The sequence below is a fragment of the Protopterus annectens genome, chromosome 15.part0 (assembly GCF_019279795.1).
Source record: "Protopterus annectens isolate FY-2018-M chromosome 15.part0, PAN1.0, whole genome shotgun sequence".
NCBI classification, from domain to species: domain Eukaryota; kingdom Metazoa; phylum Chordata; order Ceratodontiformes; family Protopteridae; genus Protopterus; species Protopterus annectens.
Window position 1 is genome coordinate 38,972,734 of NC_056749.1, and position 16,145 is coordinate 38,988,878.

Sequence of the window (16,145 nt, forward strand, 5' to 3'; positions counted from 1 at the left end):
CTTTGTGAACTCAATTCTATCCTTAGTATCACAGGACAGTTCCTTCCTCACTATCCCCCCAAACCAACCACCCCTGACACTAAAGTTCCCCATGAAACACAATTCAACTCCCACTTTGTGAACTCAATTCTATCCTTAGTATCACAGGACAGTTCCTTCCTCACTATCCCCCAAACCAACCACCCCTGACACTAAAGTTCCCATCGAAACACAATTCAACTCCCACTTTGTGAACTCAATTCTATCCTTAGTATCACAGGACAGTTCCTTCCTCACTATCCCCCCAAACCAACCACCCTGACACTAAAGTTCCCATCGAAACACAATTCAACTCCCACTTTGTGAACTCATTCTATCCTTAGTATCACAGGACAGTTCCTTCCTCACTATCCCCCAAACCAACCACCCCTGACACTAAAGTTCCCATCGAAACACAATTCAACTCCCACTTTGTGAACTCAATTCTATCCTTAGTATCACAGGACAGTTCCTTCCTCACTATCCCCCAAACCAACCACCCCTGACACTAAAGTTCCCATCGAAACACAATTCAACTCCCACTTTGTGAACTCAATTCTATCCTTAGTATCACAGGACAGTTCCTTCCTCACTATCCCCCAAACCAACCACCCTGACACTAAAGTTCCCATCGAAACACAATTCAACTCCCACTTTGTGAACTCAATTCTATCCTTAGTATCACAGGACAGTTCCTTCCTCACTATCCCCCAAACCAACCACCCTGACACTAAAGTTCCCATCAAACACAATTCAACTCCCACTTTGTGAACTCAATTCTATCCTTAGTATCACAGGACAGTTCCTTCCTCACTATCCCCCCAAACCAACCACCCTGACACTAAAGTTCCCATTGAAACACAATTCAACTCCCACTTTGTGAACTCAATTCTATCCTTAGTATCACAGGACAGTTCCTTCCTCACTATCCCCCAAACCAACCACCCTGACACTAAAGTTCCCATCGAAACACAATTCAACTCCCACTTTGTGAACTCAATTCTATCCTTAGTATCACAGGACAGTTCCTTCCTCACTATCCCCAAACCAACCACCCTGACACTAAAGTTCCCATGAAACACAATTCAACTCCCACTTTGTGAACTCAATTCTATCCTTATATCACAGGACAGTTCTTCTCCACTTTGTGAACTCAATTCTATCCTTAGTATCACAGGACAGTTCCTTCCTCACTATCCCCCCAAACCAACCACCCTGACACTAAAGTTCCCATTGAAACACAATTCAACTCCCACTTTGTGAACTCAATTCTATCCTTAGTATCACAGGACAGTTCCTTCCTCACTATCCCCCAAACCAACCACCCTGACACTAAAGTTCCCATTGAAACACAATTCAACTCCCACTTTGTGAACTCAATTCTATCCTTAGTATCACAGGACAGTTCCTTCCTCACTATCCCCCCCCAAACCAACCACCCTGACACTAAAGTTCCCATCGAAACACAATTCAACTCCCACTTTGTGAACTCAATTCTATCCTTAGTATCACAGGACAGTTCCTTCCTCACTAACCCCCAAACCAACCACCCCTGACACTAAAGTTCCCATCGAAACACAATTCAACTCCCACTTTGTGAACTCAGTTCTATCCTTAGTATCACAGGACAGTTCCTTCCTCACTATCCCCCCCAAACCAACCACCCTGACACTAAAGTTCCCATTGAAACACAATTCAACTCCCACTTTGTGAACTCAATTCTATCCTTAGTATCACAGGACAGTTCCTTCCTCACTATCCCCCCAAACCAACCACCCTGACACTAAAGTTCCCATTGAAACACAATTCAACTCCCACTTTGTGAACTCAATTCTATCCTTAGTATCACAGGACAGTTCCTTCCTCACTATCCCCAAACCAACCACCCTGACACTAAAGTTCCCATTGAAACACAATTCAACTCCCACTTTGTGAACTCAATTCTATCCTTAGTATCACAGGACAGTTCCTTCCTCACTATCCCCCAAACCAACCACCCTGACACTAAAGTTCCCATTGAAACACAATTCAACTCCACTTTGTGAACTCAATTCTATCCTTAGTATCACAGGACAGTTCCTTCCTCACTACCCCCCCCAAACCACCCACCCTGACACTAAAGTTCCCATCGAAACACAATTCAACTCCCACTTTGTGAACTCAATTCTATCCTTAGTATCACAGGACAGTTCCTTCCTCACTACCCCCCCAAACCAACCACCCTGACACTAAAGTTCCCATTGAAACACAATTCAACTCCCACTTTGTGAACTCAATTCTATCCTTAGTATCACAGGACAGTTCCTTCCTCACTATCCCCCCCAACACCACCCTGACACTAAAGTTCCCATCGAAACACAATTCAACTCCCACTTTGTGAACTCAATTCTATCCTTAGTATCACAGGACAGTTCCTTCCTCACTATCCCCCCCAAACCAACCCCCCCTGACACTAAAGTTCCCATCGAAACACAATTCAACTCCCACTTTGTGAACTCAATTCTATCCTTAGTATCACAGGACAGTTCCTTCCTCACTATCCCCCAAACCAACCACACCCTGACACTAAAGTTCCCATCGAAACACAATTCAACTCCCACTTTGTGAACTCAATTCTATCCTTAGTATCACAGGACAGTTCCTTCCTCACTATCCCCCCAAAATCCCAACCACTGACACTAAAGTTACAGGTCAACAAAGACACTGACAATTTGCTTTCCATATTCATCTCCCTTTTCCTTGTTTTCATTGTTTTTTCTTTCCAAGTATGAACACCCTTATCTGACTGGCCATTGGATGAACCATAAATCATGAACACCCTTATCTGACTGGCCATTGGATGAACCATAAATCATGAACACCCTTATCTGACTGGCCATTGGATGAACCATAAATCATGAACACCATTATCTAACTGGCCATTGGATGAACCATAAATTATGAACACCCTTATCTGACTGGCCATTGGATGAACCATAAATCATAAACACCCTTATCTGACTGGCCATTGGATGAACCATAAATCATAAACACCCTTATCTGACTGGCCATTGGATGAACCATAAATCATAAACACCCTTATCTTACTGGCCATTGGATGAACCATAAATCATGAACACCCTTATCTGACTGGCCATTGGATGAACCATAAATCAACACCCTTATCTGACTTTGGATGAACCATAAATCGGAACACTATTTTACAATCATATTCCATTTCCCTTCTTACATTTAGCAAACCCTCCATTAGTGAAGCAAGATTCATTGTCATAAAGATTCATGTCTATATTCCACACCTACTAGCCTTGAAGACTTCTTATCCTGGTGTTCTTCCATATACTCACAAGAAACCCTTATTCTGTGGGATTTCAACCTAGATTGGTTCACCTGTATATCAGAACCACCAAAGAATCTAATAAATCTCCATGGCTACCAGCAGTTAGTCCAAATTTGAACTAGATGTGATAAATAATCTGAAAGGGAATCCATCCTTGACAGGGTCCTAACTAACAACCCCACATTGTACCCCCACACAGGCAGTCTACCAGACACCTTGTGACCACAACATAATATACCTTATACATAGTAGAACAAGCATGTGCAAAACCACTAACTATAAATCCACTAGAAACACAAAAAAATGTCTCTCCTGAGGTCCTCAATACTTTACTCTGTAACCTGTGACTGGACCCCCCTAAAAACCCTCCCACTTGACCAGGCTGCAGCATATTTTAACAAAACATTTCCACAACATCTAGACACTGCCTCTCCATTGTGCAAAATCAAGGTTAGAACCTCTACAAACTCCTGGCTCAGTAAAGAAACCAAACAAATCCTCAAGTCCAAAGACACTGCCTGGCTTTACTGTCAAAAACAAAGAAACACAAAGCCTAACTAAGTACCAAGAACTGAGCAGCCATGCAAAAAATGCATTAGGCTGGACAAAAAGTCCTACTACATGACATTACAAACTAAATACCAACACAACCCCCTAAAATTTTGGAAAAATGTAAACCAGCTACTAAAACCCACCCACAAGGCTACCCCCAAACCAACCACCCCTGACACTAAAGTTCCCATCGAAACACAATTCAACTCCCACTTTGTGAACTCAATTCTATCCCTTGTATCACAGGACAGTTCCTTCCTCACTACCCCCCCAGCACAAATAACACTAATACAAGCTTTACCCTCAAAACAGTTTCCACCACTTCAATCAAAAGCATGCTCTAAAAAATAAAAACCTCATCAACAGCAGCTGACCTACTCCCCAGCTATTTCTTGAAACTCACAGCAGATGCTATTGCTATCCCAGTCTCCACTCTCATAAACAGATCAATTGTTGAAAACTATGTGCCCAAACTCTGGAAAATATCCTATGTTACACCCATACATAAAGGCGGGACCTCCACTGAACTTAATAACTACAGACCCATTGCTTTACTCTCTCCCCTGGCCAAAATCCTAGAAAAATGCATCCATACCCAGATGCTAAAATATCTCCTAGACAGCAACATCCTGTCACCTACTCTGCATGGTTTCAGACCTGCCCATAGTACCACTACAGCCTTCCTCTGCTTCACAGACACAGTAAACCATCTCATAAACGAAGGCCTGCATGTGTCAACTCTTTTTTTGGATATGTCCAAAGCATTTCACACAGTCTCGCACCAAATCCTGCTAAACAAACTAAACCAATATCACCCATCAAATTCCACTCTTACTTGGTTCCAAAGCTACTTAACTGACAGGTACCAAGCTGTGAAATGGGAAAATGATCTCTCTCCTCAGCTGCCCATAACTATAGGAGTCCCACAGGGTTCTGTCTTAGGACCACTACTATTTACAATCTTCATAAATGACCTCCATATCTCCACACAGCATGCATCTATCATTCAGTATGCAGATGACACTACCTTAACCTGTGCTGCACAAAACATTCCCACCCTCCTGCAGACAACTCAACTAGCATTCTCTGATGCTGAAAACTACCTTACCAAAGCCCAACTTATCCTCAATCCAAAGAAAACTCAGCTTATGATTATAACCAGTTCTAACAAAAACACTAAGTCAATTCACTATCTACTCCACAAATGCTACTCCAATCACTCCAGTGGTACAGGCTAAGCTATTGGGAATAACCATACTCTCCCACCTAAAATTTGATAGTCATCTCAACTTAACTATTAAAAAAGTACATGCCAAACTGGGATCACTCTATCGTATCAAACCATTTCTTACCAACACACAAGATCAGCCATTGCTCGCTCCCAACTTCTATCCACCCTACTCTATGCATCTCCCATTCTGACTAATCTCAACAAAACTGAACTAAGCAAAATGGAAGCCTGCTGTAACAAAATTGCCCACTTTGCTGCAAATTGCTCATATAGAACTCATCACTGTACTGCTTTGAGACGGCTCCACTGGCTTGAACTGCCCAACCTCCTAATTTACAATCAGCTCTGCCTCTGTCATTCTATCTATTACCTCCCCAATAAGTGTCCTGCCCTCAAAAACCTAGTACATCACTCAGCCAAAAGGCCTCTTAGATCATCAAGCAAACTACTACTAGAAGTCACCAACAGCTACAATAGCTTTGGAGATGCACTATATAGTAGTTCAGTGGCTAAACAATGGAACTCTGTCCCTACTAGCATTCAAAACATCATCCAAAGCCTCCTTTAAAGACCTCATCAGGCAACATCTCAAGGAAAGTTGGCAGTGCCATGATTGCTCCCCAGGCTAGTGAAAGCAGATAAGGTACACATACTAAACCTAGAGTACTTGATAATAGTTTTCAATCTTATTCACAAACACTGGCTAACCTACAATGTATGTGCTGTACCTGTGTACTATATATGTATTCCACCTATGTTCCAAATTTCAGCTGTACACCACAAATCTATTAATTACCTTTATTTTTAAATTAATATTTTGTTGTTTGTTCTCTCCACTGTAGCTGTTGATGTGCTGCATACCAGTGTAAACACGTCTTTTGTAATGTGTGTGTATACTGATCATGTCTAAATAGATAAATGTATCTGTAATTTTTCTATGTGGAGCTTTTCTCCCTGGGCCTCTGCTGAAAAAGGGCCTTTTCGGCTCAGTCAGACACCCCCGGTTAACAAATGTAAAATAAAATACTAAAATAAAATAAATAAACTAGGGTTTCTAGAATAGCATGCATACGAAAACTTTTAGTTTTACAGTGGTTAGCAGAGGAATCCACAATATTTACTTCCATTTCCTTTGAAGAACTTGAAGGCTTTTTTGGACATTCTCATGGATGCAGGGGTAGTTTAGCCAGTGACTAACTGTTTCCTTGACAAGCAATACAGTTTTTCTTTCTTGTCCACATCTCAGTCCATGCCAGACCACCACACGTATGATATGTCCAAGCATTTCATTTTTTTTAAATTTTGCGATAAGGTGGAAATCTGACTTTAGATTAGGGGTCTAAAACTTATAAGAGCATGTGGGCTACATAAAGACTAACACACCTACCTAAGGTCACAATCTCCAAAACAGAAAGGAAGGTAGCCATTGTGTCTGGAAAATGAAGTGCATTAACTTCCCACAATTACATTTGTTCTGGTTGGAGGCCTGCCTGAGTCCTGAGGGCCATAAGTTTGAGAAATGTGCTTTAGACTCTCACAACACACATATGTTGAAACACTTAAGGTTAATTTTCTGGAATACTGTAGTATAGAGTATAGATAGTCACGAACTTCCAAAAATGTATCTCTTTGGCAATGTATTGCATTTTTTCAACATGCACTGGTGGATTGGCCATGACATCTCACAAGAATATCAGAGAATTTGTGTTCAGGTCTGTAGGCTTTCTCTATTGAAATCACAACATAATCAGTACATCAGAGTAGTCAAACTGATATTCTCTCCACAGCGGCGGTCAGTGCTCGTCTTCATCAACTCATTTGTGTTACAGGATTCCTGTTACTGAGCTTATCATGAGTTTGTGATTTATGTTACTGGGTAAAAACATACCCATGCAAATATTAATAAAATATCTTGAGCACTACAATTATGTATAATCCTTCTTTGCCCAGGTGGGAGTACTTTTTTCAGCAGCTGTCAGAATGAAAGGAGCCATTTCAGTCGTCCAGCTGCCCACCCAGTCCTTTCATTTTTAAGTATTTCTGTTTCAGAATTTACCCAGATGATGCAGTCATGAACCGGAGAACATTTTTGCTCTACAATCTTCCTCTTTTTTTCCTGTTTTCCTGTTAGGTGGTTTCGGAGCAGCAAAGAACCTGAGTTCCTGGGCAGTAGAAGGGAAGGACTGCACTATTCAGAAACTGGTTGAGAATACCATAAAAGAATTCCATGCTGCAAAGAAACCAGTTGGTCTATGTTGTATCTCTCCAGTGCTGGCAGCTAAAATTATTCCTGGATGTGAGCTTACTGTTGGCTACGATACAGAGTGTGAAAAGTAAGTATGTCACCAAATCATATTTCATATTGAAGGAAAGAGAATCTAAATCATTGACAGAAAAGTCAAATATCCCTGTAAGTCAAATGTAACGTGGAGTCAAAGTGGAAATATTGCTCAATAATTTAAAATGTATACAGTGTAATGTATTCAATGTGTATTTATAAATGTATTTACTTTGTTAAGCAAATAAATACTGCTATTTAAAAAAAAATGTTTTTCAAACCTCAGAGGCTGTAGCCTTCCTAGGATTAGCAGAAGGCAACTGGAAAATCCATGTCTTTGGATCCTCTCAGACAAAGCTAGGATTGTTTTAAAGGAAACTCACAATTCAAATTTTATAATAATTTGCTGTGCAGGCCGAATCAAAATTTTACAAGGTACAAAGTAAGCGTTATACCAGAAATGCGAGAAAGCAATTTGACTTCATACTTGAATCTTCCTTTATGAGAAAGTGTCCAGAAAAAATCACAGAATTTCATTTATTTTTAATTTCCCATTCATTTCAGTATGGATCTTTGAATATTTCCCTCCAAACCATCCAAATTATTTTTCAAACAACATGCAGTAACAATGTTAGTTTATAGGATCATAGGATCATAGGAGGTTACTAGGTTAATGACCCTAGGACCCTTACAAGCCTAACCAAGTTCTACCCTTATTTCTACAATCAGCACCTATTGCCCTTGTCCAAGAGGGACACAGGTAGAACCCCTGGGGTGAATTTACGGTTACCCATCCAATCGTCCAGATTGTGTTTGAAGAGGCCAATGAGGTTCTCTGTTTGACATGAAGTGGGAGTCTGTTCCAGAGTTGTGGTAACCTCTAGGAGACAAATCTGTCCTTCCAGCAGGTTCTGTTAATGTCTCATACCAGGTTGACGCCATTAGAGTGAGTAACCTGTGCACCATTTGACTTACGGATATGTAGCATTTCCAATAAAGCAGGGAAAAAGTTTGCTTTATACACAAGGCAGAGATCACCTCTGAGTAGTCTGTATGAGACAGAATAAAGTGACAGTGATTTTCAGATGATCCTAATAGGACAGATGATGAAGACCTTGCATTTTCCTTGTGAGGAACCTTTGTGGTCTCTCTAATTGTTGCAGGTGTTTGGAAAGGTACATACCAAAAGGGGTGTTGTACTCAATTATTGACCCAATGAGGGAAGAGTACAGGGAGGTTATAACTTATTTTTTTCTGGAGGCAATACCCTTACTTATGAGATGAGTGATGGAGAATGCCCTTTTTACCACTGTGGAGACATGGTGATCAAAGGTAAGGATGCTGTCAACCTGTGTGCCCAGGTCTCTCACCACTGTGTGTGCACTTAGGGTGTTGCTATTGATGTGGTAGTTAACAGGAATATTGCTTTTGCCAAAAGGAATGATAATATATTTTTTTGCATTGAGATTAAGGCCATGACTTTGGCACCAATCATGTGTTTGTGTAAGACCCTCTTGTATGATGCTGACACCATTTGGAAATTCTATGACTGCCGCCAGTTTTCACTCATCAGCAAACTTTGTCAGCCACAAATCTTTAGTTTTTGTTTGTACTTCAGAAAAATATATTTCAAACAGTAGAGGTCCCAGGTCTGATCCCTGCGGAACATCACTGGTTATAGGTCTACTTTTGGAGGTGGTTTCCCTTATTTTGACTATATGGGTTCTATTAGTGAGCCAGTTAGTGACCCTAACTGGGTGAGTTTGTCAATTATGCCTGAGTTGGGGGATAGTGTCAAAAGTCTTGGCTAAGTCTAGGTAGGCTGTATGCACAGATATCCCCTCATCAAGGGCCTTGGTGACTGTCTTGAAGAAGTCCACCAGGTTTAACAGGCATGAGCTCCCTTTGACAAATCCAAATTGAGTAGGATCAAGTGTTTGGAGATTACCAATATCTTTGTTGGTGAGGTCCATGATGATTTTCTCCATGGCATTGCAGATAAGGCTAGCCTATCTAATAGATCTATAATTCCCAGGGTCAGTGGAACCACCACTTTTGTGCAAGAGGATAACAGTGGCCTTTTTCTATTCAGCAGGGATGAAGCCAGCGATTAAACTATGATTGAAAAGAGTATCCAATGGCATTGCTAATTTTTGTTTGACCCCATGTAGGATGCAGCCTGGGATGTTATCAGGTCCCATGGATGCTCATGGGAGTGTCACCTCAGTGTCACTGCTCGACAGAGGCACAGCAAAATAATGGGTATAGTTCCCCATACTAAAGGGGTGGCGTAAGCCACAAAACTATGGGCTAGGCTTGTAAATGCCCTCGGGCAGATAGCCTAGTATGAACCTATGAACCTATGCTGTGTTTTTGATCTTAGAGAGGTCATTCATGACCTGGTCTTTAGAGATACAAGGTCGAGGACAGGTGGTAGGGATGTCTTGGGGTAAGTGTGGTGGGGACAGGTGAGTGAAGTTTTCACAGAACCTGTCGGCTAACTGGTTAGCAATGTCCACAGGCTTGGTATATGTGAGAATACCAGTTTGGCACAAATCTTTTTGTTTTCTGTTTTTTTTTCTCTTATTCATCTCATCTTCAAATACTAATCCACTTTTATTTTTAATTCTATTTTTTGGTGCCCCACTGCCTGCTGTCCAGCAATGCCCTGCAATCAGTCTACTTCATTCCTTACAGAATGAGACCTGGTTCCAATTCATTCATACACCATAAGATGAGAGTCGATCATGGAGACATCATTCTGGCAACCATTAGAGAAGTTTTTGATATGCTGTCAAACCAAACTCATTCCCCAATGGTGACATGAGCTCAGCACCACTGCTGAAGCACTATTACCATAGTATGGAGATATGCCCAGTCCTTGACAGATCTCCAGAAGGGTTATGTACCAACATGGGCAGACCCACACATGTCTTCCTCCCCTGAGGCCTGTTCCTACGCGAGTGGCCCTGGGGTGTCAGGTCCCTTGGGCTAAGGAGGCACTTCAACCATGCATCCCAAGTGAGGGCACTGAGGTATTTCAGAGCTCTTCTCACCTACCCATCTCCAGCTGTTCCATCTTCTGAGCCAATAAGCAATCTTGGGTTGTCTGAGTCACAATCAGGGCTTTATCCCGCTATGCTGCAGAGCCAGGTCTAATTTACATTTCTTATCTTTCTTTTTACAGTTTGACTTTCCCTTCTCCACCTTTTTGGATTTACCTGTTCTACATACCATTTTATATTTTTCACTCATCCTTCCATCCATTATTTTTCAAGTTTGTTCATTAAGTATGTAGTCATAAATGAAGGAAAATAAATTATTTGATGTATTAATCTTAAAATAGTCATCTAAAAGAATTGACACGTGGTTTCAAAGTGCCTAAAATATATTTTAAAATGCCTTTCTTTAGGGGTCTAGGACTATAGTACAAACTCCCTACATATGTTCCAGGTTATGATAAAATAGTTGAATTTACATGACTCTTTTACTAATGCTGTTTTACGTGCATTCTTAACTTTGACAGTTTTGCCTCGTTTATTTAATAGTTTTCTCCTTTTACTAATGCCTACTTCTTGATTATCAGAATTATCTCGTAACACTTAAATAGATCAATCTGAGAACTGAACATTTCCAGCCACTCCTTATGTACAATGACTTTAACTGTTCTTGGATTCAGATCTGCCATCTGTCATTTTTTTCTTAATGTTATTGTGGCTTGCATTTCCTTTTCTTCTCTAGCTATAAAAAAATTGTACTGAATTATGCTACTCTGCTATTTTCCATGCTTTTTTATTTTCTTCTGTCATATGTGTCAGTATATTTGGTGTCACCCCTTTTTGATATAATGTGTACACCTCATTGCTAAAATCTTATATTTTAAGTTTTTATTCAACCAACAAAAGAATATATTAATTGACTCCACATGCACTTTTGTTTCATGCCTTTTCTATTTTTTTTTATTTTCCATAAAAATTAATTTAACATTGACATAATCAGTAAACATACACGTGCATTCGGAACTCATTTTTTCTTTCTTTCATTCTTTATGCTCTTTAATTTTTTTCTGATACTTCTAAAATGTTTCCTGCATCTTCTTCTGGCTTTTCCTAGTTAGGGGTCGCCAAAGCAGATCACTGTCTGCTCATGATTGGCAGTGGAGTTTTACAGTGTCGAGTTGCCAGCCCAGTGCCCAACCTTCCACAGAAGGCACACACATGCACACACTCACGGCCAATTTAGTGTGTCCAATCCACCTACAGCATGTCTTTGGGATGAAACCGGAGCACCCGGAGGAAACCCACACGACCACAAGGAGGACATGCAGACTCCGCACAGAAGGCACCCCAGCTGAGGATCGAACTGGAGAACCTCTTGCTGTGAGGCAGCAACGTTAATCGCTGCACCACCGTGGCTGCCTTAAAATGCTTTCCTGTATAACATTGCTAAATGTATTTTTCTAAATATGTTTATAATTAGTCATTTTATCTGTTGCTTACTACTATACTAATCTGTCTCTTGTATCATTCTTTCATATTACAAAACATTCTAGATTTCTTAGTCAGTCCCTATTATACGATTCTATTTAAAATCCCAAAGCTAGTATTAATAAGTGCAATTGATTTCCTATTTGTAATTCCCCGAATCTTTATTAATGAATATAATTATTCCTTTACACAAAAATCTTCTGTTTTTCCTTTTATATACGACAATGTACTAAATACCCAACACATCATTTTATATTCTCTCCAACTAATTCCTTGTAAAATTCCTATTCGGTACCAATGATACCTAATGTACTTATTTAGTTTCAAAATTCTGAGTTTCAACTAATTTCATTTGATTTCTAGATTTCCTGATTTTTTCATAAACTTTATCATTTCCCCACATTTATCTCTTCCGTATTTTGTTACAAAGTTCTTCCTTTCTTTCAGCTTCAACAATATGTTTCCTTGTTTATTTATTATTTCTCCTATACAGTTTCCTTTTTTTCTTTTTAATAGAAGTGGGCGCACTTGCTTCTTTCTTTCAGCCACAACTCTCTTTTGCACATATCAAATATTTTTTCCTTTTCATTTCAAACAAACCACCCAGTCGTACTGAATTATACAGCTCTGCTATTTTCCACATATTTCTTTTTATTTCTTCTATCACCTTAATATGTTTGTATTCATGTCTTAATCTACCCTAAAATCTGTCCAGTAGTATATCCTGGTATACACCATCAGAAGAGACTCCTCCTGCAGTGTTATTTGCTGTCTATAGTATTTTCAAAATCCCATATAACTGTATATGAATATGTTCCCAATATTGTTTCTCTATCTTGTTTAAAAGTTCTATCAAAGTTGTGTGATCTGGAAAAAAAACAGAACTTTCTGGTGTTCTTTGAGGAAATTACTGCAGTTTCCTGTTTCTCTGCAGCTAGTTCCTTCGTGGAAAGATGAGACTCTAATATATTATCTATATATTCTTTTGTAAACGGTACTTTCTTATCGATCCCTTCTTTCCATACTCTTGACACTTTACTTCATTCAGTTCTAATGCTACTGTAGTTACTATGTCATTTACCTTCTAAACTAAACCATACACAGTTTTTCTCCCTACAACAATCATGACTTACTTATCTGCATAATTCAGAGCAACAGGTACATGTACATTTTACTTCCAGTTTTATAAACTGCAGAGGCTCTCTTCCTTTCTGCCTCTTCTGTACCTCTTATCGAATTAAAGTAGTGGACACTGCTACCTTAATCTATTAATCTATTCCAAAGACATGCATCTGGAGCATTTCTCCCCAGGCCTCCACTGAAAACAGGCTCTGTGGAACCTAGTTGGACTTTCCCGGTCAACAAATGATAAATAAAAAAAATAAATAAATAAAAAATTAAGCTTTGATTTGTAGTTTCCAAAATTTCCACTTACTAGTGGCACATTGCATGCCTTTTTCTAAGTGTTCTCTATAGATGATGCAAACAGGCATACAAATGTTTTACTGATATCACAGCTTATCAGACTTGCATTCAGTGCCTCACCAGTTAAACTTACTATGTCTCATATCAACAACAACAATTTGCAGCATTTTAATCCCCCCCCAACTGCATAGTTTGTGTTCTACTATTTTAGGCTAATAAACTAAATCAGTTTGCCTTTTGTATTATCATGATTAACAATATGCAGTCTGTGTTTAAAAGTTAATTACAGATGTCAGCCCTCACTGTGACATTCAATCATTCTGCCGTGTAAATGCCTTACTGCAGGGGGGAGAGCACATGGGTAACTAGCATATACCTCTCCCCTGGAATGCATCATTAAATGCCTTACTGCAGGGGGGAGCACACATGGGTAACTAGCATATACCTCTCCCCTGGAATGCATCATTAAATGCCTTACTGCAGGGGGGAGCGCACATGGGTAACTAGCATATACCTCTCCCCTGGAATGCATCATTAAATGCCTTACTGTACGGGGGAGCGCACATGGTTAACTAGCATATACCTCTCGCCTGGAATGCATCATTAAATGCCTTACTGCAGGGGGGAGCACACAAGAGTAACTAGCATATACCTCTCCCCTGGAATGCATCATTAAATGCCTTACTGTACGGGGGAGCGCACATGGTTAACTAGCATATACCTCTCGCCTGGAATGCATCATTAAATGCCTTACTGCAGGGGGGAGCACACAAGAGTAACTAGCATATACCTCTCCCCTGGAATGCATCATTAAATGCCTTACTGCAGGGGAGAGCGCACATGGTTAACTAGCATATACCTCTCCCCTGGAATGCATCATTAAATGCCTTACTGCAGGGGAGGAGAGCACATGGTTATCTAGCATATACCTCTCCCCTGGAATGCATCATTAAATGCCTTACTGCAGGGGGGAGTGCACATGGGTAACTAGCATATACCTCTCCGCTGGAATGCATCATTAAATGCCTTACTGCAGGGGGGAGCACACATGGGTAACAAGCATATACCACTCCCCTGGAATGCATCATTAAATGCCTTACTGCAGGGGGGAGCGCACATGGGTAACTAGCATATACCTCTCCCCTGGAATGCATCATTAAATGCTTTACTGCAGGGGGGAGCGCACATGGGTAACTAGCATATACCTCTCTCCTGGAATGCATCATTAAATGCCTTACTGCAGAGGGGAGTGCAGATGGTTAACTAGCGTATATCTCTCCCCTGGAATGCATCATTAGCATTTATCATGACCCTAGAGACACCCTACTGTGGGGTTGGATGTCTTCATGCTAAAGCATCATGGTAGGGCCGTCTCTGAGTTCCTAAAGGCTACTGTGTAGTGTACATGAGCTGTAAACCTTGTGGGAGTCTTTTCAAATTCTGCTTTATATCAATTGGCACAGAAATGTTTTCTTACATTCATAGTCTAATAGCTTATTACTATGCAGCTCACCTGTGTGAATTATTAATAGCCTAGCCAAAGAAATACCCAGTAAATGTTATTATTTTATGGTGTATTTGCTGCTTTGGTTAATAAGAGGAGGAGAATTTTTGGGGAGAGGTATCTATCCCTGCAGCAGGAGCTATTTATGCTGCAGTGGACGTTGATGTCTCTAGCAGGGATGTTTATGGTATTACAGATTTTGCAAATGCATATTATAAGGTCACATAAAACGGGGTCATTTGAGGCCTTGTAAACTAGGCAGAGGTTAACCTGCAGGAGTCTGTATCGTACTGAAAAGAGTGACAGAGCTTTAAGGCTCTGCATAGGAAATAGAACTTGGGTCTTTAGTTATGACTTGGGTCATTAGTTATGGGCCTAATAACAGAAGTGTAAAGCAAGGTAATAAAATCTCTGGATCTAGAAGACCCTTATCTTTTTGTAATCAGCTGGGTGGGTAGAAGGATTTTTAATGACTATAGAGACATGGTGGTTGAAGAGAGCTTGATCCCTATGAAAGTACCCAGGTCTCTAATAAATGTATTAAGTTTGAAGGAGGGTGGTCTTCTATATGGTAGGTACATGGTGTGTGTGTGTGTGTGTGTGTGTGTGTGTGTGTGTGTGTGTGTGTGTGTGTGTGTGTGTGTGTGTGTGTGTGTGTGTTTGTGTGTGTGTGTTTTTCAAAGAAATAATATTAAAATTTGTTTTTGCAATTAGCCTTAGATCATGGTCTTGGCATCAGGTGTTTTTATGTGAAAGATTCTCATATCGGATCTGGGATTCTGTAGGAAAGCTGATGAAAGGTCCAAGAGTGCACTCATGTGTAGATTTGTTCAGACACGGACCCCTGACATCAGCTTGAACAATGAAGAAATAGATGTCCGGTAGGAGTGGTGCCAGTCCAGAACCCTGTGGGATCTCTTAATAATGAACCTTTTAGGTGGACAGGGTGTCCCAACTTGTGAGGTGATGGGCACTGTTTGTAAATCAGTTTGCTGTCCAGCAGGCTATATATATTGTTTTTCATTTAGTCTGGATATTTTTTTCTATAATGCCTTAGTGTAGTATAATGCCAAAAGGTGTTGTCCAGACCAAGATACATTGTGTTTACGGTGTTGTCCAGACCAAGGTACATTATGTATATCATGTTGCACAGATCCACTGCCTTAATGACATTCAAAAAGATTCACAGGATTCACTAGGCAGGACCTACCTTTCACAATCCAAAACTAGTTTGGATCAAGAGATTTTAAGCTGAGAATATCTTTGTTTATGAGGCTTATCATGATGGGTTCCATTGTCTTGCAGATAAAGGT

The 16,145-nt window shown here is 40.3% G+C and overlaps 1 protein-coding gene across 1 annotated transcript in view; it reads left to right on the forward strand.

Moving 5' to 3' along the window:
• The window catches only part of LOC122790077 (ES1 protein homolog, mitochondrial-like), a 121,908-nt gene that overhangs the window by 85,128 nt on the left and 20,635 nt on the right, over window positions 1-16,145 (forward strand). The window contains exon 4 of the mRNA XM_044057639.1: window positions 7,270-7,471. Coding sequence (XP_043913574.1) covers window positions 7,270-7,471 — 202 coding nt within the window. The remainder of the gene's footprint in view (window positions 1-7,269; window positions 7,472-16,145) is intronic.